General features: G+C 38.5%; 1 protein-coding gene across 2 annotated transcripts in view; it reads right to left on the minus strand.

Annotated features, from left to right (window-relative positions):
- lyplal1 (lysophospholipase like 1) overlaps positions 1–27,375 on the minus strand; it is a 64,774-nt gene that overhangs the window by 20,163 nt on the left and 17,236 nt on the right. Inside the window, exons 4-5 of one of the 2 annotated variants that reach the window (XM_043695786.1) lie at positions 15,525–15,640; positions 13,995–14,438 (exon numbers count right to left, since the gene is read on the minus strand). In XM_043695786.1, coding sequence (XP_043551721.1) covers positions 14,211–14,438; positions 15,525–15,640 — 344 coding nt within the window. In that variant the 3' untranslated portion in view covers positions 13,995–14,210. Of the gene's footprint in view, positions 1–13,994; positions 14,439–15,524; positions 15,641–27,375 lie in introns of those variants that run through there. The other variant, XM_043695787.1, reaches the window with a different exon arrangement.

Consider the following 27,375-nt stretch of genomic DNA (forward strand, 5'->3'; position numbering starts at 1 on the left):
TCAATATATAATTTCAGTTACATCTCATTGTAAATTTTTGTTATAATCCTATGATCTTGTACTCGACAACCACATTATGAAGGAGCAGTGCTCCGAAAGTCAGTGCTTTCAAATAAACCTGTTGGACTATAACCTGGTGTTGTGTGATTTTTAACTTTGTACACAACACATGGGGTATTTAAAAGTAAATTACCTTGAAGACAAGGTACACTTATCGAAACGTATAAGATTCAAGAAGGTACTTAGTATTCAAAAATGCATCTCCAATTTAAGACTGAGATAAGGAGATTTTATTTTCATTAAGAAGGTCATCAGTGTGTGGCATTCTCACCTCTAACAAGCAGCAGAGGTTGGATCTTCAAATGTATATTAAAGGCTGAGATTAATGGATATTTGATTAAATAAGGGATTCAAAAATTATGATGTTTGTGGGGGGGGGGAGGAGGGAAATGTTGGTGGTGTGTGGCACAGAAAAGTGGAATTAAGGCTGCAATAAAATCAAATTGTATGTTGGAGCAGGCTCAAGGGGCTAAATGGCTTACTGCTGCTTCACAGTCTTGTATTCTAATGGGGAGGAGATGCAGAAGACACTTGTGTTGGAAGAACACAGATTTCCCATTGTGCTATTGGATTGGTGGAGGATTTAGAAATAGGAGAGGATGAGGCTGTGGAAGGATTTCACAAAAGGACATGAATCGTAAAATGGAGGCACCATAGGATCTGGACTCAATGTAGATCAGAAATCATAGGGATGAAAAGGTGAATGAAAATTGGTAAAGCTTATGTATAACTAGATGAGGACAATTCAAACCTCTGATATCCTGAGTTCTCCTACAACTTGTTGCTACTCTTCTTCTAGAGCTTACATTTGAATTTACTTCCACTATTTTCTCAAGCTGTGCATAACAACTTATTCAGAATTGGCAGTTCAACTAATTTGCTTCTGCCTTTTTTGTCAATTATTTCGAACGTTTTTCTTCTGGTTAGTGGCCTTCCCGACAGTAGAAAAAGTGGATGAGATTTCAAAAGCAAGCCAGGTTGGGATTGGAGATGAGCAAGCTATAATTTCGTGTGGCTGGCAATTGTGTAGGTTTGGAACCACACAGTTGACCCTGAGCCATGTTTGGAGAGCACAGGTTTGGGTAGGAACAGGCACGCCCCTCAACCAATAGTTAGCTAATTACGGGAAATTAGAGTCAATGTAGGCAAGAAACCTCCATAGTAAGGCCAAACAACAATGTTGAAATCACATCAAGAAAGTGTTGTTCTTCACTATGCAAACAACATCCTGAAACCACACTAATCACAACCACGTTGAGGTGGCCTGTCTTTCTCTACATCACAAATCAATAACTTCCACCTTGGCCAGTAGAGTTGTTGATGTGCAAGTGCTGAAGGACTTCCAATTGTCTCTCCAGTTTCTGGAGCTGTCCTCATTGGGACCACAAGCAGAGCTCTGTTATTAATTGGCCTGACCTTTCAAAAACCCAGGTAGGTGTGTCCACTATACATCAAAGCCCGAAACAGGTAATAACTCTGGGTTCCTGACCCCAGATTAAAAATGCAGCCTAACTTCTCTGTAAAAACTCTACCAAAACTGCTCATGGTTTTGCATACCTTCACTGAATTTTCTTTTAACTTTCTTCGTTCTGTGGAAAACAATTCCAGTTTCTCTAATGTGGATACAATCAAAATAATCACAACTCTTCCGATTGAATATTATGAACCAGGATGTAAAAAAAGAGAAAGGGTGTACATATTCAAACCATGAACTGATCTGGATTATTTAACTATTTTGCTAAAATTCCCTAGAGTACATGAATCATGGACTTTTAAAAGACCAAAGACAATGAATGATTTCATGTTGTGTCTAGTTATTTGGAGCCACCTGGCACTCGGCTGCATTCTGATTTGTACATTTGTATAAAAGAGAAGTTTACAAAAGAGTTATTTCCTTTCCAGTTCTCGTTTAACACAGAATAATGAGGTACATACAGGTTCTCAAACCTAAAATAGTGAAGAATAATTTTGCAGATGTAAGATGAATGTTCTGTAATTTCCTGAAGCAATGCCTTACAAACTTTTTTCCATGTCACACAAGAATGTATGCAGAGGCTGTTTAACCACATAATAGTGGATCAAGTTAATATATTTTCAAACGGATGCATGCAATTTAAGGCTTATGCTACTGTATCATGTTTAGCTTTGTGACATGTACAGTAATTTAGTGGTCTGGTAACAAAAGAAGCAAGGATTATGGAGCATTTTGATCAGTTAATAGTGGTTAGCAGTAATTTATGAAACCAAAGTGTTAAATACACATTGATGTGTTGTAAAAAAAATGCCTGAATGCGGTATAATTTTAGTGACATATTCTTGTTTTTATGTCTGAACCTGAAAATTAGTTTCTGTGGTTAATTTAACAGGCATGGTAGTAGACTATTTTGATTTTAAAATACATAAATGCTGCAATTATTTGTCAAGTAATTATGCAAACCTTACCTGTAACATTGCCTCTGAGGGATGTTGTTATAAAATGTTAATAATGAAAATACCTGTACTGGATTACAGTCATAATTGTCGTGTATATTTATTTAATATCACACATGAAAGAATAATCAGAAAAGAGAGTGTATTTAAACAGAACAGTATATTTATATAACACGTGGAAAGTTAAATTACTATCATGATTATTATGGATGTTAATAATTGGGCAGGAACGTGGAATATCAAAACAATTTTTCCCACATTTGTTTTTGTGCATTTGCAGATTTCCACATCAGCGCAGACATTGTTTAATTACTCACAGACTAGAAACTGAGCAGCTACATTTTCCAACTATCTTCGAAGTATAATTCCTTATGAAGTACATTTGCTTCTGAATCTGGAATGTATTTAAATCCAAATATGGATTTTAACAACACTTATGGCTTACTTTATGACCAGCAGAACTAATTCCATATTTCTTCAAGGCTGCAGCATTGATATAAGACATTTCAATCTTTAGAATTTGATTCCTGCACCATCCCCATTACAGACTGTTGGAATGTAAGTAATACTTATCATGTTCCAAAGAATACTTCAAACCCAAAAAAGTGAACTTACGTCATTAGCTGCACAGAATATCACAAAAAAATCTTAAAATGTTTGGGTCCTACCTATTTTGTAGCACATAAAAACAGCGTTAAAAACTTGCATTCTGGGTTGTTCTGGGAATGGGGTGGAACTCAGATGTGACAGTTGCCATGAGGTATAATGGGTAATTAATGAGGTGAGCTTGGTTAGAGAGGTCAAGAGAAACCATTAAACTCGTGTCAACAAACCCTCCAAAGAAACTGGATACAACTCAGACTTTGCCACAAAAAGTAAGATTTGGCCCATTGTCTTTGGTCTCTAGCACAAACTTCATTTCATCTCATGGTTTCTATCCCTGCCAACTCTCTTAAGCTGAGCAAGTTGCACCTTGATGTTGCGTTTTACCATGAGTCACAAATTTGCTCTTTCACCAAGACAGCCTACGGCCTTCTCCACAACTGTAATGATGAGATAAGGAGGAGACACGTCTCACCTTGAATTTTTAACATCATCTTTGCCAAATGCAATAAATTTCTTCTTAATATTTTTCAGTACATAGGTATTACACTTAAAATAAACCTAGTTAACTAGAACAAAAATGGGCAATCAATTCCAAAGTTTTTTGAGTTTAAAAAGTCCCATTTTAATACCTACCACTACCAAAAGTAATATAATGTGACAGCAAATGGACATACACACAAAAAATAGCTAACAAAGAGAAGGGGGTGAGGTGGCCAGCAAGGTAAGGCATGTGCAATTACAAATCTTAAGAGACTCTTAGACTGGATAATGAAAAAAATAAATCCCACTCTTGAGTTATTATTCTATTGTCTTAGCAATGGCACGTTTCGCAGAACATGAGTTCTCATTGAACAATGGTTTTTCCAAGTTGATTTTCAAAGATGCAGGTTTCTCCAAATGAGACTGAGACTGGCAGAAAGAGAGGAGCTTCTAGTATTCTTTCTGTTTTCAGTCCATGTTGCCTTTCATACCCTTTTCAATCAAAGACTGCTGTTGATATATGGTTAATTTGCAGATTCTGTTGTCTGTGTCATTATTTCATTTCATGCCGCACAGTTGCAGGCAACCTTTCATTTTTCAATATGTGCATTTATTATGCAAGTGTGAGTAAAACAAAATACGTGAATTTCTTAACCCCCCACTGAGTTTCATTGATTCTTGATTAAAATTGCAGTTTGGAGCTCATATTGATCTAACATTGCAGTGCTGCTACCTGGCTGTTTTGTGCATACAGACAGGCACCTATCTCATGAATCAGAATTGCATGCATCACAAGGGGGTCTTACTTTGTTCTCTTAACACTCACGCACTTTGCACCCTTTGTGAATGCTCACAGCAATTCTGCCTTGCCTCCTCATTAACAACTTACAGACTTACAGCACTTCTATGTTGTCAAGCTTTCTGGTGCAGACATAGAGCCAAGCAGCCAGTCACATGTGCCAGTGATGAAAAGTCAAGTAGATGGACATATTGCTACATGGCACCATGCAATGTTAACGTCACACCTATATCATGTACCAGCAAACAGACTGAATGTGCTTCAATAAAGTCATCTTATTTCACAGTCTAAGGGAAGTAATCCTCAATCCTGCAATAGGGAAGTGGAGAAGTCAGTTTTGAGAATTGGAGGTGATATTTTAAAATGCAGAGGCGACAATAATTGGGAATGCAGCAATTCAATGTATAAGGCTGAGAGACAACATAGCATTAGTTACTGTGGATGGGATGGGGTCATCGATGGTCACAACCACTATGGTCTTGACACAGATAGCATTAACTGTGACTTCTTCGTGTGGATGCTCTTCAGCAGCTGTTGGAGGTTGATGCAGATCCAGGGTGTGCTGGCACATTTGTTCCTCTTCAGTTTTGCTGAGGGGAAGGTGCTGTTTCTCCAGCTCAATGTCCTCACCTTCCTCCTCGGAAGACTGCTGCTGCTCTGTCAGCTGTTTGGCATCCATCACATCCTTTCCTTTCCTGCAAATCACAACATCCTAAGATAATAAACACATTCTGTGTGGTGTGTCCTGTCAGGTCACTTCAGACTGATGCAAGAATCTTGAGATAATCTACTGTCTGCACCATCATGGCCCTGGTAGAAGAAAGGGCAGGATCGTACCTATGCTCAGCTTCAGTCAGTGAGTTAATCAGCCCCTATTGTAGAGGGTAGCCTTTTGTCTACTAGCAACCCTCCTTATCAGGATTTCACCCCTTGAAATGAAGCAGATATATGAGAGCTATCTAGACATCTTGGCAGTTTCCAGGGCAGCTTATACAGATTTCCAAGATATGAGACCAAGGATCACACTTACATTGAACACTGACCCTTTTCTGTTGATCAAATATCTATCGCTATGATATGCTCTTAATGTTATCTGTGCAGTCAGAAGTCCCCTGCAGCACAAATATGTTGGCAGAGCCTACCGTCCAGATTGCAGCATTGATCTTGTCACAGGGAAATGAGATGAAGCAGCACAAATTATGTTGGGAACAATGTTGAAATATTTGTGGGTTGAAAATTCAGAGATACCACACAGGCCCCCAGTAGCTTGGATGGAGCTGTTACATAAAGTTTGAAGCAGTGTAACCTCTCAAAGCACAAATATGCATTAAAAAAATCTTTTAATCTTAAAACTGGCAACCTATAAAACTGGTTTCAGTTGGCTTCAGTCTGCCCCTAGTTTTCTTCTCTTTAGTTTGGTATTTGGGTATTTGTTATTAAATCTGATCTTTCCAATTATTTATTATCCAGCTTCGCCTAGGCTGGTTGGCATTTCGTCAATAGTGTGCCACAGTTGCTTTCTCCCTTCTTGGCCTTTTCCATGTGATTACGATTAAAATTTGAAGTAACAGTGACTTTCAATTAAGAGGCTTTTCATTGGTAAGACCCGCCATAACCTGAAAATCTGTATCTACAGATGGCCTGTGAAGAGTCTCCTTGTCAAATAGGGAGACTGTACAACATGGCTGCCACTTCCCTGCCCAATTTAATTTCCATTAACAGCAGACAACATAACTTGTAGCACCATTGTGGCATGGATGTTTCTCACACTGGAATTTCACTTGTTAATGTTTCAAACTATATTGGTTTGACTTTATTCATGAGTGCATCATCATTATTTCTTGACACTAGCTCAGTCAGAGAGCCAACTGTACCAGTATAACTCATGGTTGGCTTGCACTGATGGTTGCAGGGGAATTAGGGCTTTTCCTTTATTGTGGAAGAAATGTGTTATATTTTGGCATTCATTTTTTACTGAATGTTTATATTATTGTTCAATGTTGTTCTCGTCACTCTGTTGGACTTGGCCGAACTACCAGGTTCAGCTGGTCCTCCTTTGCATTCACTATAAATGACATTGCCCAAATTTACTCTCAGCAGGGGTAGTTCATATGCTGTGGATGAACTCAAAGCCCCGTATACAGTGCCAGCCATCACTCCGAGATGGTCACACTTTTATATATAAATTATACCTTAAGCCCCTATTTTCTGACTGTTACTGCCAAACATGACTGCTGTAATACACCTAGGACACAAGACCCTCCCTTTTACCTCCAAGGTCATCCTCTGTCCTCTCCATGCCTCTTTATCGATTGTTCATGTTCCTGATCGTACTCTCCATTGATTCTAACGTGCCAATTCCATGCAAGAGTCCATTCTCCTGCTCCACCCTCCCATTTTGTCACAGGGTTTAACAAGATAATCCCTGGGCTTTACACACAACTGCATAAAGCCCCAGGTGCATGCTACCTTTAAACATCTGCAAACTGGGTGCCATGAGATTCTTGCACAGCACTCACTTTATCCTGAGGATAGGATTGTATTGAAAACTGTTTCAAGATGAGTAGTCATAGCTTGAAAATATATTACAAGTATGAACCCACCACAGGCTAGCACAATTGCAAACATGATTGATGCATTCCGTCTACTACCCGGAAATTAAAAGATTGCAGTCCAGCTAATGAAGTGATCCCAAGATTATATTACCCAATCTTGTTGGCTCCATAAAATACCCCTCACAGAATATTACTTACTTGAGAAGTTCCTGTTATTTTATAGACACACATTAGACTACTGTAGATTAAACTTTCTACAATATTTCCCTTTTTATATTTGTTTGTCTCTGGGGATACCTTACAGGTATTCTTTATAACTTTAATTGTCTAGCCATTAGGCAGTTAAACCATGTCTTTGTCACATCTAATGTTGATGGATCTATTAGACTTCTTTCATGGTGGTTGCTCAGTTAGACTTCTGGTTGTTTACTTATTATAATTTTGAGCCTCGGAAGGATCTCTCAGTCCTCGCTTCTCCCCCTCTCCACGCTCTTGCCCCTCTTGTTTTCCAAATCTTTCCCCAATTAATTTCCACTCTTACCATCTGCACAGCCTCCTCTGTTACAGTAAGATTTTCCCCCTTACTCTCTTGACATTTCCCCCATCCCTTCTCACTCCTGTGGGCAAAGCCATTCAAGGATAGATTCGATAAGGAGAGTATGAGAGTTTAAGGTAGGAACTGAGATAGGTCTTTCCTTCCTAACCTTAGCATATCCGTTTCTCACATTGTTATAACAAGTTTGTTCTTAATTGCTTTTTTAATGATGTAATGATATATTGAAGTACAAGCTTGGGGAAAATAATGTTAAATAATACTCCTTTTACTTATGTGGAACATTTTTATAACTTCTGAATTTCGGTATCTCCAATTTGATTAGATTTTATCTGAACTGAAATGTGTCTCTTTTGGCAATTCTGAGAAGGGGACTAAAATCATATTTCAAAAAGAAATCTACTGTTCAACATGGTACCAGAAAGTTATTCACTCTGTACTTAAAAACCCCTCAAGGATGAAACATTAGGTGGAAGCTCAAAAATGTAGTAGGCAATTAAGATAATACCTGTCTGAGCTCTTGTCATTGATGTACTTAATTTCCCCCAAGATACTAATTTTAAGGCATCATTTAACATATCACTTCTTTCTATCCCACCTGTATTTAATTTATGTCACAATAATTTCACTCATCTGGAGAGGTGTCTGGAATTGTTAAAATAAGGAACATTTGATATTTAAAACTCAAACTAATGGACTCACTGGTGAGCTGAAGACCTTATAAAAATCACTGCATTCTTCAAAGAGAACCTTGGAAAATCATTTGCTGCACAGATCTGATGACAAAGTAGGTGATCATATGCAACACAGAAGTCTAAGAATACATAGTGCTATAGTGGGTACCAAAAAATTGTTCCAGAGGATGAAAGCTGGTATGCATAAATACATGTAGGAACAAACCACAGTTTAAGATGAAGCATTAGCTCAATCACAAAAAATATTTCAAATGCAGATCAGATATCTTAAAAATTAAACTTTGTGAAAACTATAGCAATTACTCATTTATGTGATAATCTTGAGGCCAGCCTGAAATTTCGTGGTAAATGAGGGGCAATAGGTTGCTGCTTTGATGAAAGTGAATGCAATGACAAATTGGCATTAGGAATTTTTAAGTAATGATGAAAAATGATAGAGCGATATAAAAAAAATCGTAATCTAATTTGACCCGAAAGCAAATGCTAAAATCTTGTAATAGCATGACATAGAAGCAATGTAATGTGCTTCAAACACTGAAATCATTATTGGCACTACTGTTCTGGCTCCTTGACAAAAACTATGAAGGAAACCTATTTTTTAAATGTTCACTTTTACTAAATGTTGTTCTAAATATAAAGTATAAAAAGTCATGATCACGATAAACAATCACAATCCAATAATGCAAAGTACATTTGGGCATTGTTTTAAAAGAAAGCTCAGAAAAGATTTTAATCAGTGTTTTAGAAAGGTTCAAAAAGGCCCAAAATGCAGGTCACGAATAGGGGGTCTTGTGACACTATGGCAGTTCCCTACTTCAGAGCTAGTTAATCCGATTTCAAATCCACCTGCCTGGAGGTGTGTTATGTCTGAACAGGTTGATTAAAATGATTACATTTCATGAACACAGGCAAAACAATGTTACAAGAATTGTGGGTTCTTGCTTTCAATACCCCAATGACTCAAATTAACAACCAATTGTGGGACTTCAAATGTGTGGTCAATTAAATCCTAGTAAGCTAATTCTACATTGATAGTATGATCAAGTAATAATATTGTCTCCTATTAGCACATCAGGCTATTTATACAGATATGCATTCTTTTCTGTAATCAATAGTTTAAAGATTATAAAACTGATGAAGTTAACGAGACAGTCTAGGCCTGCACACGGGCTGCTGGATTATAGGCTGGAAATTCCCCATCTGAGCCATCAGGTAATTAAACCCAAAATAAGGTGGCATATGATCTTCTGATGGAGAATTTTCCTCAAGTCTTATTAAAATAAACCAGAGTGTAAAATGGGCACTGATAAATTGAAGTCAAAGGAAACTGCTGATGTCCTACCATTGCCTACATCTTTGAAGTAGGCAGCAGGAGAGAAGATTCCATCACCTAGGGGAAAATGCTCACATAAATGTCAGTCATGGGGGCTGAGGTACAGCTGCATGCTGCAGTCAGGCCAGCCAATTCAGGAATTTGTGCTGAAGTGAGGTCTTTGAAAGGTCTACTTTAGTGCTGAGGGACTTAGCTCCAGTTAGCCCTTTAACCCTCATTCCACACATTTTCTATCCCCCAAAAATGTCACTCTATCCACTACCCCAATGGTTCCTTATACCCTCCATTCCATGCTATGATCTTTCACTCACTCCGCTGGTCCCTCAGATTTTCCATGTCAGTCTATACCACTCCACCCATTGCCGCAGTTCCTTAAAACTGCATGCCATGTATAGCCCTCCACCCACCTCTTCACGTCGACATCATGCCCTCCATGGATCATAAGCTCACTTTGAACTAAACTTGGCTGAGAGTTCTGACATTCACTGGAGGGTTGAAGTAGTTGAACTCCAGACAAAACATTGCTTAATGATTAGGTCTTTTTTACTCATTCACAGGAGGTGGGTTTTGCTGGAGGTATAGAAAACTCAAAGAGGCTGCAGAAGGACAAGTAGGATTTGCACAAGAACATAACAGATAGAATATAACATGAAATGTGAAGTTATCAACTTTATAATTAAAATTTTAATAATGTTATTTGAATCGTGTGTGATTGGGCTATCTAGATATACACAGAAAGACAAGTGATACATTAGGTTTGTTACAAAAGCATTGCTTATAACAGTAAGGAAATCTTACTACAATTGCAACAGGGCATTGGTAATTCCACTGTTATGCAGGCACTTCGTACTTGTTAACTTTTCTGAATGTGAACTTGAAGGATTGTGGAGGTGCCAGACTACTTTCTCAATGAAAAGGCACACTGAACTTCTTTATTTTAAGGCATTTTTTTGGAAACCACGTTTCCAGATAACTGTTGATCTGGGTTGCTTATTACACTAGACTGGTTTCTGGAATAAGAGAACTGTCCTATGATGAGAGATTAAATAGACTAGAGTAAAATCCCCAGAGTTTAGAAGAATGAAAAGTGATTTGATTGAAATATATGAATTTCTTAAAGTCTGCACAGGGTATATGCTGAAGAAAAAAAATTCTCCTACCTTGAGAATACAGAAGGTTCAAAAGAAGTGTTTGCCAACTGACAAGTGAGAAGAAATTCCTTTGAAGAGAGCTGTGGTTGCGAAAGGTGGATATATTTAAGAAAGAGATGGATGTTTGAGTACAAAAGGAATTAAAGGAAAAGGGCAAAGTGTGGGAAGGCAGTATTGGGTGGAAGGTCAACCAGGATCTTGCTGAATTGCAAAAGAGGTTAAAAAGGCCAAAAGGCCTACCCTGGATCCTATTTCTAATGTTAAGCAATGTTATCTTTCTGATGTCTGTAGATAAACCTATTGTTCAAAGATGAGCAGGGAACTTGCATTGTATGCTCACCAACACAACAACCAACTCACCATATAAAAAAACGAACGAATTGTTGACTTCTCTGCCATTTCTGGGAACTACGCTTTATGACTATCAACAGCAAAGCCAAGTCTGTAGATCAAATAGTTCAGGACACCTGAATGAAACAAAGCATAACAGCATTCAAATTTCTTTGAATCCTCCCACTTCCTGCCACCTGCACGGGCCCCATCTCTGCCTGTCTCTTTGTTGGCTATGTGGAATAGTCCATCTTCCACAGTTACACTGGCACCATTCCCCACCTTGTCCTCCGCTACATCGATGACTGCATCAGCACCACCTCATGCTCCACGAGGAGGTTGAGCAGTTCATCAACTTCATCAACACATTCCACCCTGACCTTAAATTCACCTGAACCATCTCAGACACCTCCCTCCCTTTCCTGGATCTCTCCATCTCCATCAACGGTGACTAACTCAACACAGACATCTTCTACAGACTCCCACAGCTACCTGGACTACACCCCTTCCCACCCTGCCTCCTGTAAAACTGCTATCCCTTATTGCCAATTCCTCTGCCTCTGCCATATCTGCTCCCAGGAGGATAAGTTCCAACACAGAACACACCAAATGGCCTCCTTCTTTAAAGACCGCAATTTCCCCTCCCATGTGGTTGATGATGCCTTCCAGCGCATCTCATCCACTACCCGCACCTCCGCCCTCAAACCCCACGCCTCCAACCGCAACAAAGACAGAACACCCCTGATCCTCACCTTCCACCCCACCAATCTCTGTATACATCACATCATCCTCCGCAATTTCCGCCATCCACAAACAGACCCTACAACCAGAGATATATTTCCCTCCCCACTCCTATCCACCTTCCGTAAAGACTGTTCCCTCCGCAACTCCCTCATCAGGTCCACACCTCCACCAACCCATCCTCCCCTCCCGGCACCTTCCCCGCCACTGCCGGAATTGCAAATCCTGTGCCAACACCTCCCCCCTCACCTCTGTCCAAGGCCCCAAAGGAGCATTCCACATCCATCAAAGTTTCACTTGCACTTCCACACATGTCCTTTACCGTATCCGTTGCTCCAGATGCGGTCTTCTCTACATTGGGGAGACAGGACGCCTACTCACAGAGCGCTTCAGAGAACATTTCTGGGGCACCCGCACGAACCAACCCCATCGCGCCATGGCTGAACACTTCAACTCCCCCTCCCACTTGGCCAAGGACATGCAGATCCTGGGCCTTCTACACCACCACTCCTTATCACCTGATGCCTGGAGGAAGAACGCGTCATCTTTCGCCTCAGGACCCTCCAACCCCATGGTATCAATGTGAATTTTACCAGTTTCCTCATTTCCCCTCCCCCAACCTTATCCCAGATCCAACCTCCCAATTTGGCACCTCCTCATGACCTGTCTAACCTGTCCATCCTCTTTCCCACCTATCCACTCCATCCTTCCCTCTGACCCATCACCATTACCCCCACCTCCATCCACCTATCACACTCTCAGCTTCCTTCCCCCCAGCCCCACCCCCTCAGCTTACATCCTCATTCCTGATGAAGGGCTTTTGCCCGAAATGTTGATGCTCTGCTCCTTGGATGCTGTCTGGCCTGTTGTGCTTTTCCAAAACCACACTAACGACTCTAAAACTGAAAGGACATCACTTCCACAAGGTTATCTTGTTGTGAAAGTCAATATTTACAAACTAAAAGACTGGTAACAAGCTCAAACACTATAGAAATCTCCCAAGCTGAAAAACACAACCAACTAATTCAAATTGGTGCTTAATTATCAACAGGAATAATTGTGATTTTGACAGATAATTCTGTGTTGGAACTGTTTCACCTATTTCGGAAAATAGCTTGTATTTGACTCGGGTAAAGTACAGGTATACAAAATTGACTCCTCCAGCAAAATCTTGAATTAACTTGAGAGTAACCTGAGAGAAAATAATGAGACACATCATAATTTAGACAATTAAAAGATAATTAAGCTGATCAGTGGCAAACTGTTTCATACAGGGTGAGAGAAATGGGGCTGGCACAAACTTATAAAATTGGGATCAACTGATTTGAGTTTAATGTGCAAGACTGAGTTCCAACTTGCTAGGTTACAGGGACACTGAAGATTCAGGATGTATCTTGAGCAGATTTGATTAACTTACTACTGGGGACACTACATGGATTGGACTCAAAGATTGCGAGGTATCTGAATGGTCAGTGATTCATTAAAATATTTTACCAGAATAAAGGGTATGCAATAATTCCAAAAAATATTTTTAGAATACAATTTTATACTTTCACAAACTACAGAAAACTTACAGCGCTGTTTGGTTCATTAAATATATGCTGAAATAATATGAATATTCTTGAAAAAAAATGTATATTTAGATAATAGGAGGAGGGATTCCTTTTTCTGATTCAGTAAAAGGTACTATCTCAGGTTCACATCCAAAGATTTATCAAAGCACCATCTATTGTTATACCATGTATTTCAGGTAATCAAGAACACGCCTGGAAAAGCTATACAGGAGCTCATTGAGGTAATTCTTTCTCAATTTTCTTCAACCAAGAATGGAGGCAGCCAACATTTTTTCAAAGTATACAGATGCCAGACACCAAACTTGAGCACATTCAAATACGGGCAGCTCTACAGAATCACGGTTGCATTTATTCCAACTTCACTGAACGAGGGAGATGACCAGAATGGTCAACTTTAGAATCTGGTGAATTGTTTTGAGAGACCACAGGAAATAATGTGAACTAGACTTGGTTATCTTCTAAAAAGAGGGATTCCACATTTGCCTTTCTTTGCAACAGATGCTACTTAAAGTCACTGGTAAAGAAATAGTCTGGAGTTAACATGCTGAGTGTAAACAAAGATTGACAATAGCAATTTTTTTTTGAAGTAAGAGATTGCAAATCTAAACAAACAATGTATAAGAGGAATCTAGAGCATGCAAATGATTGCCATCTGTCAGTCAGCAAATAATTTTAAGAACACAGTGATTATGGTGAACTATTTAATATAACAAAATACAAATCCATAGAACATAAGTCAACAGTGCTTCATTGGAAAAACAATACACATAAACAATTTATTAATGTGATTTTAATTTATTTTCCCCTATTTTCACCCATGATATATTGTCATTCTTGACAATATTAGCTAATATATTACAATATGTATATAAACTATGACTACTTCATTCAGAATGAATAGCATTACTGTTCAATATTAGGTAGTTTATGTAAAATCCATGACTTCAGTTGTTCTAACTCTGATTTGCAAAGTTCATGATAGAGATTAGGAAATGTCTTAAAAGTGGCTTTCACTCCTAGTGACTGTAAATGCAAACAGCTCTCTTTACCCCACTCATATAAAATGAGTTGGTCATTCTTTCCATGACACTGGAACAATTCAGGCATTGAGGTTTTAGAATTCTGAATTGCCTAGAAAGAAGACATAGATTTATAGACATAGATTTGGTGCATACCATTTGCAATTTATTTCTACTTGTTCATGTACTGAACAAAATTGGAAAAAAAAACAAGGTGCATTTATTTTCAAATTACCACTCTGTAACTTTGGCATCTAGATGTAAACAAACATTTAAAAACTTGTGAACGGGTATAAATGATCATCCATTAACATTGTTGAACTGCTTTAAAAAAGGTAGTAGACACTTAAATTTTGAAGCAGTGCTAAGGTCAAATCTACTGGCCTATTCGTTAAACTAAACATTCATATTTAACAGAGCTAGTCCGTGGCTCCAAGCAAACATGTGTTGCAAATAAATGATTACAGATTAATCTATTTTTAACTTCTTAATATGTTAAACCAGGCAAGTTATAAAGAAAGTGGGTTCCTGAAGAAGTGAAAGAAACGCTTAAACTTAAAGGTCAGTACTAAATAAATTATAATAATAATGCATCAAGGTTTGAAATTATGCCATGTGATTTTATGAATGCATCCATATCTCTTCTTGCTTAGCAATGGTATTAAATGCACGGATTAATACCTTAGTACTTAAAATTTCTCAGGAATGTACTGATGCATTATTGAAAAGATTTCAGTATTTCCAAGTTGAAGAATATTGTCCAGTAACCCCTGATTGAAATCAAAATTAAGCTAGATACTACCTAAATAAAATGCTTATTTGACAGCATTTTTAAAAATGAGATGATGGTGAGTTTAAGTCCCACTTCAGAATTTTGTCTAATTTAGACAGACACTTCCATACATTATGGAATTGCTGCATTGTTAGAGAGGCTGACTTTCAAATGAAACTATAACCGGTGCTTCCGTCTGCCTGCTAAGCTGCCTATGTAAGATCCCATTGCACTTTTATCAAACAGCACAATTATTCAAGTGCAGTAAACATTGTTTCCTCAACTAGTACTATCATAGCTTGTTCATATTCACTGCTAAATTTAAGCCCGGGGATTAGTTACACCTCAAAAGACATTCATTGGCAATGCAGTTACTGGGATCTACTGAGGTCACAATGCAAGTAAAAATTCCATCCTTCTGCTTACCTGGTAGACAATAGAATCCTTATTCAAGAAACTGGATAAAACAAACACTCCTGCTACTTGTTGCTGAAATCTATAGGCTACGTGCATAGCCATTGTCCCTCCCATTGAAAATCCCCCTGCAAAGTCAAATACAGATCCAAATCAACAGTTTTATAAACTACAATACAAATTGAATGCAGACTGATGTAGTCAAACTAGCTTTGAGAGTTTTATTATACAGAAAAATAAGCTTGTACCATTAGGGACAATTTAATTATTTTTATTTTAATAATTGGAACTCAAAATATTATTTCCTCCAAGCCACTCCCTCGAGTTTTTAAATCAAAGATTTTACACCTTGAGTCTCTGGTTATGGACTCACTCACCAAAGAAAGTAGTTTTACCTTATCAAAACCTCTCAAACTTGAATCCCCCTCGGAGGTCTCCTCTCAACCTTCTCTATGCTAAGTAGAATCGTTCTAACCTTTTAAACCTCTTCAGTTATTAAAGCCACTTGTTCTGGTAACATCCAAATAAATCTCTTCTGCAACCTTTGAGGCTTTATATATTTTAGTTTGGTGTCCAAAATTTCACACAGTTTTCCTGCTAAGGCCTAATCAACAATTTTGAAAGTTTGAGGGACATTTAGTTGGTTTCATATTCTATGACTATCCATAAACCTAAGTAAACCATTATATTTTGAATGAGCATATCAACTTTAAGGAGTTATGGATATGAATCCAAAAGCTCTCTCTGATTAGCTATACTTTCCAAAACTGTGCCTTCATTTGTAATATACTGTCTTTCTACATTCCATATTATCCATTCTTTTGAGCTCCATCTGACATGTTTCGGTTAGATTCACAACCTCGCCTGTGCCATCCTGAAGGCTGTAACCATCCTTACTGCTATATACTACATTGTGAAGTTTCATACCATCAATAAACTTTATAAAGCCACTAAAAGTCCAGATGATTTATCAAAACTGCAAGTTAACATATACAAAATATATATCAGCATCTCATTTTCTGCTTGGGGACCCTGCAACCCTCCTGACTCAACAGAGTTCAATAATTTTATGTCCTGAACTCTGCCATGTTTTAGATGCCAATTCCACACACTAGGTCTTGTTATCACATAATCTGTGTATTGTAAGCCACTAACAGTTTGCATTTACAGTTATTCACTCTCCTAGCTAGATCATTATCCACTCCTTTGTCTGTCCAACTGTTCTTCATTCTCTTTGGGCTCTAAGCGCATCTACTGTTTATTCCTTCCCTCTCACCCCACCCTATCTTCTGCATATAAATCAACATTTTCCGAGCTACATAAACTCTGATAAAGGGTCACTGAACCCAAAACGTTACCTCTGATTTCTCTTCACAGATGCTGCCCGACCTGCTGAGTTTTGCCAACAACTTCTGTTTTTGTATACAAAACTGATTCTTGGGGAACTCTAGTACGAAACACAGCCTAGCCTGGACACCAACACCATTCAGCTAACTTTGTGGCGAATTCCAACTTTCCCTTTAATTTAAAAAAAATTCCATCTTCTTAATAGGCCTCCTGCATGGCACTTTCTTGAACATCTTCGAGAAGTTCATGTGAACAATGTATTATATACTAACCTGATTATCATTTTGTTACCTTGTCAACAAATTAGTTCAAGTTAGGCAAAATAATTTGCCTTCATTAAGAACATTGGTGAGGCTACTTTTAGAATACTGTGTACAATTCTTGTCAGCCTTCTATGGGAAGGATGTTGTGAAACTTGAGATTTTGCAGAAAAGATTTACAAGGATGTTGCCAGGATGACAGGATTTGAGCTATAGGGAGAGACTGAATAGGCTGGGGCGTTTTCCCCTGGAGTGTCGGAGGCCGAGGAGTGAGCTTATAGACATTTATAAAATCATGAGGGGACATGGATATGGTGAATAGCCAAAGTGTTTTTCCAAGGGTGGGAGAGTCAAAAACTAGAGGGCATAGCTTTAAGGTGAGAGGGAAAAGTTTAAAAAGGACCCAATAGGTAACTTTTTCACACAGACAGTGGTGTATGAATAGAATGAGATGCCAGAGGAAGTGGAGGAGTTCGGTACAACTACAATATTTAAAAGGCATCTGGATGGGTTTATGAATAGGAAGAATTTAGAGGGATATGCACCAAATGCTGACAAATGGGATTAGGTCAGATTGGGATGTCTGGATTGTGCAGATGGGTTGAACCGAAGGGTCTGTTTCCATGCCGTATGACTCTTAATTCTGTGCTGGCTCATGTTGATTAGTCTGTCTCTTCAAATGAAAATTTATTTTTGCCTGATAATACTTATCAATAATTCTCCTATTAATGATAGGTTGATTGGCCTGTAGTTTACTGGCTTATCCATATTCTTTTTCTTGAATAGAAGTTTAACATAAGCAAACCTAATCCTTTAACTGAAGAATGTTTTTAAAAATTGTAACCAATATCTCTGCTTTTCCACCTTTGCCACTTTTAGTAATCTAGGATACATTCCATTGACTTAGTAACTTGCAGGCAAGTTCAGTTAATCCTATTAGTACATTTATTCCACTTCTCACCATCTTGTCCATAACCTCCTCTATACATTGGTGTAATCTATATATCATCTGGATTATTTTGAGGAGATAGATGCACAGTACTCCTTTCATACTTTCACCATATCCTACGCTTTCAGCATATAACAAAAGGAAATAGCAGAGAGACATGGATGATCATTTGGAAGAGGGATATCAAATGCAAAAAGAGTTATTATAAAAACAGATGTGTTAGCTTTCTAAACCTAGTATCTTCTTAACCTTACAGCCCTACCAAGGTTAAGCCGCTTTCATTGTCAGGAGGTACTGGAGAAAACGGAAGCTCTCTTCACAGCTAAGTTACCCAATATTATGATGATGTTTGATAAGGTAAACAGCAAAAAATATCTCAGCTGATATTTGAGTCAGTAACTTGAGGGCATAAATTTGAGATCGCCACCAAAACAATGGAGGGAGGAGTAGGCTGAATACCCACCAGAAATAGCAGCCTAAGTGACCAGTGCTTTTGTCTTCCCAGAACTACAACGGCTGTATGGAATTTAAAATTATTCAGACAGAAAAATGCCACTTTTTTTTAATGAAAGAGTCATATCTACTTAGGCTTAGTATCAATATGTTCTAGGCAAAGGTGGCATACAATTATAATACAGCAAAAAATAATTGTTCCCAACTTCCAGTATATGAAGAGACAGAAAATACTGGAAATAGACAGCAGTTAAGCCTATAAGTCATTGGAGTGGAAATAAGGCCATTTGGCAATTGAGTCAACTCCATCATTCAATCATGGTTGATGAGCATTTCAATGCCACTTACCTGCGCTCTCCCATATCTCTTAATTCCTTGCGAGATTAAGAATTTACCAGTCCCTACCTTGAAGACATTTAACGTCCCAGCCTCCACTGTGCTCCATGGCAATGAATGCCACAGGCCCACGACTCTCTGGCTGAAGAAATGTCTCCTCGTTCCAGTTTTAATTTGACCCCCTCTAATTCTAAGGCTGTGCCCACGGGTCCTAGTATACATCTGCCTGACGGAAACAAATTCCCAGTGTCCACCCTTCCTAAGCCAAGCATTATCTTGTATAAGTATCATACAGTTTGAACAGTTGGTCAGAGTGGCAAACAGAACTGCCAAAAGACCAACATATGTGTGCTGCTAGTAAGAACGCTCTGAGAGGTACCTGTCTGGAGGAGGAATTTGCACAAAACAAATAATCGATACCGACCTGGAGAGCAAATCTACAGAGGAAGATACAAAGAGAAGATTCGACAACTGGCTGGCTTTGAAATTAGAATTTTTCTGTAAATTGTAATTGGGGGTTTTATGGGACCAGTATTGTAGAGGGGAAGGTTAAAAAAAATAGGTTTAGATAAATGGATTGTAAGTAATTCCTCAGCTAATATTCTCTGTTAGACTTAAAGAAATAAAGTTGTTTATTTTTACTTTAAATAGTGCCTTTTAGAATAGTTCTTTGGCTCTCGAATTTTCACAGATTACAGCATGGGGTAAATCTTCACAACTTTTGAGAGAACAGTTTTTCAGACACATAGCCATCATTGGAAGTTGTGAAGAACTGAAAGATAAGGAAGCATTTTAATGGAGTCAGAATAAAGTGAAAAGCTCGTCAAAAGAGTGAAATAGGAAAATTGGATAGGTGATGAAGATGATCTTAAGGCTACACAATGAAAAAAGTTGGGAAATAAAGAGTACATGAATATCCAAGGGAATGAGAGGAAGATAATTGAAGGTCAAATGAAAATCAAGAGAAACTGGCAAAGTAAGTGGTTGGGAGGGGGTCCAATCATTGGAAGACTTCAGAAACAGACAGCTACATCAACTACAAATCTGACAGAGGGTCTCCACCCTAAATATAAACATACATGTTTAATATCATTAGTGAGACATTTAATGAAAAAGGTGGGATGTCAAGCCAGAAAAAAAGCTGCAGTGATTTAAAAGCCTACTGGAATGAGAATGGTAAAAAAAGACCATGTCTTTAAAAAGATTGGGAACCTTCAAAATTACGATAGGAACTAAAAGAAATTCCAAACAGGGAAGGAACTGATTCAGGGAATTCTGATTTTCTGGCTTCAGGCATAATCATTTCCAGCCTCAGGCATAATCATTTCCAGCCAAGGACAAAGGAGATATTAATGGACGTTGGCTTTTTAATACATTTCTGGTGTCACAATTGAGAGTGTGCACATGGACAACTCAGCACTCGTCTTCAATTTTCTGCAAACATCAAATTTGTTGACTTGGTATTACAGTATATTGCTAATTTCTTAATTCATTCACCAGATGTCGGAGTCATTGGCTGGGCCAGCATTTATTCTCCATCTCTAGCTACCTCTGAGAAGGTGGCAGTGAACGGCTTTCTTGAAAGAGTGCAGCCCATTTGCTGTAGGTGAACACACAATGTGGTTGGGGGTTCCAGAATGTTGATACTGAAAATTTGGTGACATATTTCCAAGTCTAAGCAGCAAGTAGCTTGGAAGGGAATTTGCAGTTGGTGGTGTTTTCATGAATCTGCTACCCTGGGCCTTCTAAATCATTGTGTTTGTGACTTTAGAAGGTGATGCCTGAGTATGCTTGATGAATTTCTGCACTGCATCTTTTAAGAGAGACACTGCTGTAACAGACTATCAGTGGCGAAAGACGGATTAAATGTTTGTGGATGTGGTGCCAATCAAATTGGTGGCATTGACCTGGATGGTGTCAAGCTCTCTGACCTTTGTTGGAGCTGCATTCATCTGTATTCCATCACACTTATGACTTATGCCTTGTAGATGGAGGAGAGGTCTTGGGGAGTGAGGAGTTGAGTTACTCATTGCAAGATCCCTAGCTTTTGACCTTCTCTTGTAGTCACAGTATTTATGTGGCTAATACAGTTCAGTTTCTGGTCAATTGTAAACTCCAGGATGATAATTGTGAGTTATTCAGTGATGGTGAATTCACTGAGTGTTCAAGGGCAATGGCAAGATTCTCTTTTGTTGGAGATGGTCATTGCCTGGCATTTAGGTGGATTAATATTTGCCTATTTTCCTTCCATCCTATTTGGTTCCAATATCACATTTTTATAATTAGTTAGTTATAGCACAAATGAAATCAAACACAAAGTTTCCTCAATGCAATTTTGGTGTTGAACTTTTCTCAAAACAGGAAACCTTAAATAGGACAAGACGGGGTATACTTTGTCTACATTCGAATGTGTTTCTCGGTTAAAATTAACGCATTTAGTTTACAGAATGCTATCTTCTACTATGGAGCTGTGAATGAAGAAATTAAGAATAAATGTAATCTTCAGATAAAGTAGAATAGCAGGATATAGGAATAATTAACCAGACATGCCAAATAGGTAGTCTGGAGGCCTGAAGAAATAACCAAATGTAGGGTTACATTTAAGAGAATAGGAGAAAAAGTGAAAAACCTGATTGCAAGGACAATGCAGACAGTGATTTGATGGATTAGCACAAAACCTTCTGGGTTTATTCTTATTATAAAGGGCCATAAGAAATAAAATTGCCAGAAGTATTTTATTACGTATGTAAACATTTATCATGAATCTCTTGTGACTTTGTTCATAGTTCGTTGGAGTACTTGTTATCATGTCCTAGTTGCTATAACATATTGAAGAAGGTTAAAGTTTACAGATTTTTAGCATTATGTCTTCTTATTAAAGTAATAGCACTATCAATAATGAATAGAATGATTTTAGCCATAAGAGCATTTTTTGTTAACCTCAATGGACTAGATGTATAATATAACAACACATAATGCAAGAATTTTAATTTACCAAGCATCACAATTTTGATAATATCAACAGAAATGAAAGATTTTATTCATCTCTTCACACTCTAACTAGACTCACAACAAGATAGTTAATAAGTTAAAAACTAATTCAACGGTTCATTTTTTCTGCGGTATTTCTTCCTGAAACAGAAAAATATCTGTTGAAATTCTGAAGTCTCCAAGAAACACCAGTTATAATTCTCCTGAAATAGTAACCTCCAACATAAGAATATTACAAAACTGTGCCAAAGCACAATAAACTTCATTTATAATTGCTTTTAAAACACAATGCAATTAAAGAAATCAAAGAAAAGTTCTCATGCACAGCAATTCAATGCTAGTAACAGTATTTTAAGCAACTTGTTATAAGGTAAATTACTGCACCTATTTAGTCACATGCTGGCAAAGCCGCCGGCAGTTAGTCATGATGGCGCCTTTTATGTATATAAGTACCATGAGATTGGAAAAACTATGCAATTACACATTTTATGTGGTTGACCAATTGATTTTCCTTTTGAAATGACTATTCACAAAGGCTTGGTCAGTAATTTACTTTTGTATGGAAAAATCCTGCAATTTGTCTGTCAATACCAAAATCCCTTCTGGTGAGTACTGTAACCATAATACCCTTGTTGACTTCAGCCAATATGTTTGATGACAAACATCCTTATCTGAGGATCTGGATAATGTTTCAGTGGAGCCCAATTTTAACACATTATTTTAATTCATTCTGTGACTGGTACAGTTTTACATAAGTCAGTCTCAAACTTCATACAGTTTGTCATCAGTTCCTTCAAACATAAAACAACACAAAAAAAACTTTCAGCTTTGTGAAACTATGTGAGTTTGTTTAGCTTGTTCAACATCAGTTAGTATCCAGCAAAGGCATTTCCTCAATACTGACAATCAGCAAACTTTATCGAAGATCCAGATAACTGCACATCATTTGTTTCCTTGCGAGGGTTCCTTTCTGACTTCATTCAGTAATACACTGCTTATACATATATAAAAAAACTACCTCAAATTGTATGGGCTCTTAAAGGGAAACATCTTTTTATGTACAAGTATAGTCAATGATTTGTTACACATTCCAAAATATAACACAGATTTAATTGTGTAACTGACTCATTATCATCATGCTTTATGCTTGGAAACATGAGAATAGTTTATTTTAGTGGAAAACCATTAATTTAAACTTCAGAGAATGTGAGCGCTACCCAACCATGGATATTCCTGGGAATACATCCAGAAAAGTTATTTGGTGGAACTGAGAACTAAGAAAGGGATGATCACCTTATTGGCATTGTACTATAAACTCCCTGAGTAGTCAGTAGGAAATTGAGAAATACATTTGTAAGGAGGACTCAGTTATCTGTAAGAATAATAGGGTGGTTATGGTAGGGGTTTTAACTTTCCAAACCTAGATTAGGAGTGCCATAGTATTAAGAGTTTGGATGGAGAGGAATTTGTTAAGTGTGTACAAGAAAAGTTTCTGATTCAGTATGTGGACGTACCTACTAGAGAAGGTGCAAAACTTGACCTACTCTTGGGAAATAAGGCAGGGCATGTGACTGAGGTGTCAGTGGGGGAGAACTTTGGGGTCAGCAACCATAATTCTATTTATTTTAAAATAGTGATGGAAAGGATAGACTGGATCTAAAAGTTAAAGTTCTAAATTGGGGGAAGGCCAATTTTGACAGTATTAGGCAAGAACCTTCAAAAGTTGATTGGGGACGGATGTTTGCTGGTAAAGGGACAGCTGGAAAATGGAAGCTTTCAAAAATGAGATAACGAGTGTCCAGAGACAGTATGTCCCTGTTTGGGTGAAAAGCAAAACTGGAAAGTGTAGGGAATGCTGGAGGTCGAGAGACATTGAGGCTTTGGCTAGGAAAATGTAGGAAGCATATGTCAGGTGTGAACAGCAAAGCTCGAGTGAATCCTTGGACGAGTATAACGGTAGTACCAGGGAGATCAGAAGGGCAAAAAGGGGACATGAGATAGCTTTGGCAAACAGGGTTAAGGAGAATCCAAAGGGTCTTTATAAATACCTTAAGGACAAAAGGCTAACTCGGGAGAGTTTAGGACCCCTCAAAGAGCAGAAGGCAGCCTACGTATGGAACCACAGGAGATGGGGGAAGATACTAAACGAGTATTTTGCATCAGTATTTACTGTGGAGAAGAACACGGAAGATATAGAATGTGGGGAAATAGATGGTGACATCTTATTAAAGAGAAGGTGGTGCTGAATGTCTTGAAATGCATAAAGGTGGATAAATCTCCAGGATTTGATCGAGTGTACCCTAGAACTCTGTGGGAAGCTTAAGGAAGTGATTGCTGGGCCCCTTGCTGAGACATTTGGACCATCGATAGTCACAGGTGAAGTGCTGGAAGACTGGAGGTTGGCTAACGTGGTGCCTATTTAGGAAAGGTGGTCAGGAAAAGCCAGGGAACTATACACCAATGAGCCTGACATTAGTTGGAGGGAAAGGATTTACATGCATTTGGATAGGCAAGCACTGATTATGGATAATCAATATGGCTTTGTGCTTGGGGAATCATACCTCACTAACTTGATTGATTTTTTGAAGAAGTAATAAAGAGGAGCAATGAGGGCAGAGCGGTGGACATAGTCTACATGGAATTCAGTAAGGCATTCGACAAGGTTCCTCATGGTAGAGTGATTAGCAAGGTTAGATCACATGGAATACAGGGAGAACTAGCCACTGGATACAGAACCTGCTCGAAGGTACAAGAGGGTGGTGTTGGAGGGGTGCTTTTAGACTGGAGGCCTGTGACCAGTGGTGTCCCACAGAGGTCAGTGCAGGGTCCAATGCTTTTAGTCATTTATATAAATGATTTGGATGTGAACATTGGAGATATAGTTAGTAAGTTTGCAGTTGACACCGAAGTTCGAGGCATAGTGGACAGCAAAGAAGGTTACCTTAGAGTGCAACAGGACCTTCATCAGATGGGCCAATGGGCCAACGAGTGGCAGATGGAGTTTAATTTAGATAAATGTGAGGCACTGCATTTTGAAAAGGCAAATCAGGACAGGACTTATACACTTAGAGTCATAGAGATGTACAGCATGAAAACAGACCTTTCGGTCCAACCCGTCCATGCCGACCAGATACCCCAACCCAATCTAGTCCCACCTGCCAGCACCCAACCCATATCCCTCAAAACCCCTCCTATTCATATACCCATCCAAATGCCTTTTAAATGTTGCAATTGTACCAGCCTCCACCACTTCCTCTGGCAGTTCATTCCATACACGTACCACCCTCTGTGTGAAAACTTTGCCCCTTAGGTCTCTTTTATATCTTTCCCCTCTCACCCTAAACCTATGTCCTCTAGTTCTGGGCTCCCCGAACCCAGGGAAAAGACTTTGTCTATTTATCCTATCCATACCCATCATGATTTTGTAAACCTCTATGAGGTCACCCTCAACCTCCAACGCTCCAGGGAAAACAGCCCCAGCCTGTTCAGCTTCTCCCTATAGCTCAAATCCTCCAACCCTGGCAAAATCCTTATAAATCTTTTCTGAACCCTTTCAAGTTTCACAACATCTTTCCAATAGGACGGAGACCAGAATTGCACACAATATTCCAACAGAGGCCTAACCAATTAATGGTAAGGTCCTGGGGACTGTTGCTGAACAAAGAGACCATGGAGTGCAGGTTCATAGTTTTTGAAAGTAGAGACGCAGATAGATAGAATAGTGAAGGTGGCATTTGGTGTGCTTTCTTCTTTAGTCAGAGTGTTGAGTATAGGAGTTGCGAGGTCATAGTGCAGCTGTACAGGACATTGGTTCGGCCACTTTTGGAATATTGTGTTCAATTCTGGACTCCCTCCGAGAGGAACAATGTAGTGAAACTTGAAAGAGTTCAGTAAAGATTTACAAGTATGTTGCTAGGGCTGGAGAGTCTAAGCTAATAGGGAGAGGGTGAATTGTCTAGGGCTGATTTCCCTGGAGCATCGGCGGCTGAGGAGTGACTTAACAGAGGTTTATAAAATTGTGAGAGACATGGACAAGGTAAGTAGACAAGGTCTTTTCTCTTGGGTGGGGAGTCCAGAACTAGAGGGCGTAGATTTATGGAGAAACAGGGAAGATTTAAAAGGGATCTAAGGGGCAAGTTCTTCATGCAAAGGGTGGTGCATGTATGGAATGAGCTGCCAGAGGAAATGGTGGAGACTAGTACAATTACAACATTTAAAAGGCATTTGGATGGGTATGAATAGGAAGGGTTTAGAGGGATATGGACCAAGTGCTGGCAAATGGGACTTGATTAGGTTAAGATATCTGGTCGGCATGGACGAGTTGGACTGAAGGATCTGTTTCTGTGCTGTACATCGCTATGACTATGTGGAGGTGTCGGTGTTAGGCTGGGTTGGACAAAGTCAAAAATCACAGAACACCAGGTTATAGTTCAACAGGTTTATCTGAAAACACAAACTTTTGAAGCCCTGCTCCTTCTTTAGGTGCTACTGAAAGAGAAGACATCGGACACAAGCGGTTAATGTAAAAGTCACTCACAGTTTCAGATATTCAGAATTTAATGTTTTAAGAATTTCTGCATTGATCGGTTCACGTGTCTGAAAATTGATTGGTTTGAATCTATAGACTGAGAATGAAGTGTGGATATGATCAAGAACACGATGACAGAAGTCTACATGGCTATTAAAGACTCGAATGTATTGAATAAACCTAAGTTGGCTATTAAATCTTCAATCAATTAGAATGGAGATGCAGGTTTTGATTGATTAATATGCAAATCCAATAATTTCTTTCAAGTCACTGCCCCAAGATAACTTAATCTTTTATTAGTATAAAAGAGGTGACATATCAGCCCAGACAATGCATTTTAGGTGTGAGGCTTTGTTTAAGATTTGTCTGTGTCTTAACTTGGAGTCAGTCAGGTTCTATTTCCAAAGTAGGAATTTATAAAATGTCACATTAATTGACTGTCTACAAATCGGATGCTTTTTGTACAAAATAGAATCTGTCTGCAAATAGACACAGACAGATCCTAACAAGCCTCATACCTAAAATACATTGTCTGACCAGAGTTGTCACCTCTTTTATTCTGATAAAAGGTTGTTATCTCAGGGCAGTGATTTGAAAGAAATTCTGAGATTTGCACATTAATCAATTGAAACTTCCATCTCCGTTCTAACCGACTGAATATTTAAGTCACCTTAGGTTTGTTCAATACATTTGCATCAGTTGTATTAATTTTTGAATTTTTACTTATAAATTCTGTGTTGGATGTCTTCGTTCTCACTAACACCAGAAGGTGGAACAGGGCTCTGAAAACTTATTTTTTCAAACAAAGCTATTGGATTATAAACTGGTATTGTGAGTTTTGACCTATAGAATCTATGAAATAGAACACTGATGATGCATCACAGAAGTTACACAACATTTCCACGTGCAAAAGGCCACTAATATGTACTGAAACATAAAATTCAACAACAAGGACCAACTAAAAGCACAAGTCTACAGACATCTTGCATTATTTATACT

This window comes from Chiloscyllium plagiosum, chromosome 9 (genome assembly GCF_004010195.1).
Source record: "Chiloscyllium plagiosum isolate BGI_BamShark_2017 chromosome 9, ASM401019v2, whole genome shotgun sequence".
NCBI classification, from domain to species: Eukaryota; Metazoa; Chordata; class Chondrichthyes; order Orectolobiformes; family Hemiscylliidae; genus Chiloscyllium; species Chiloscyllium plagiosum.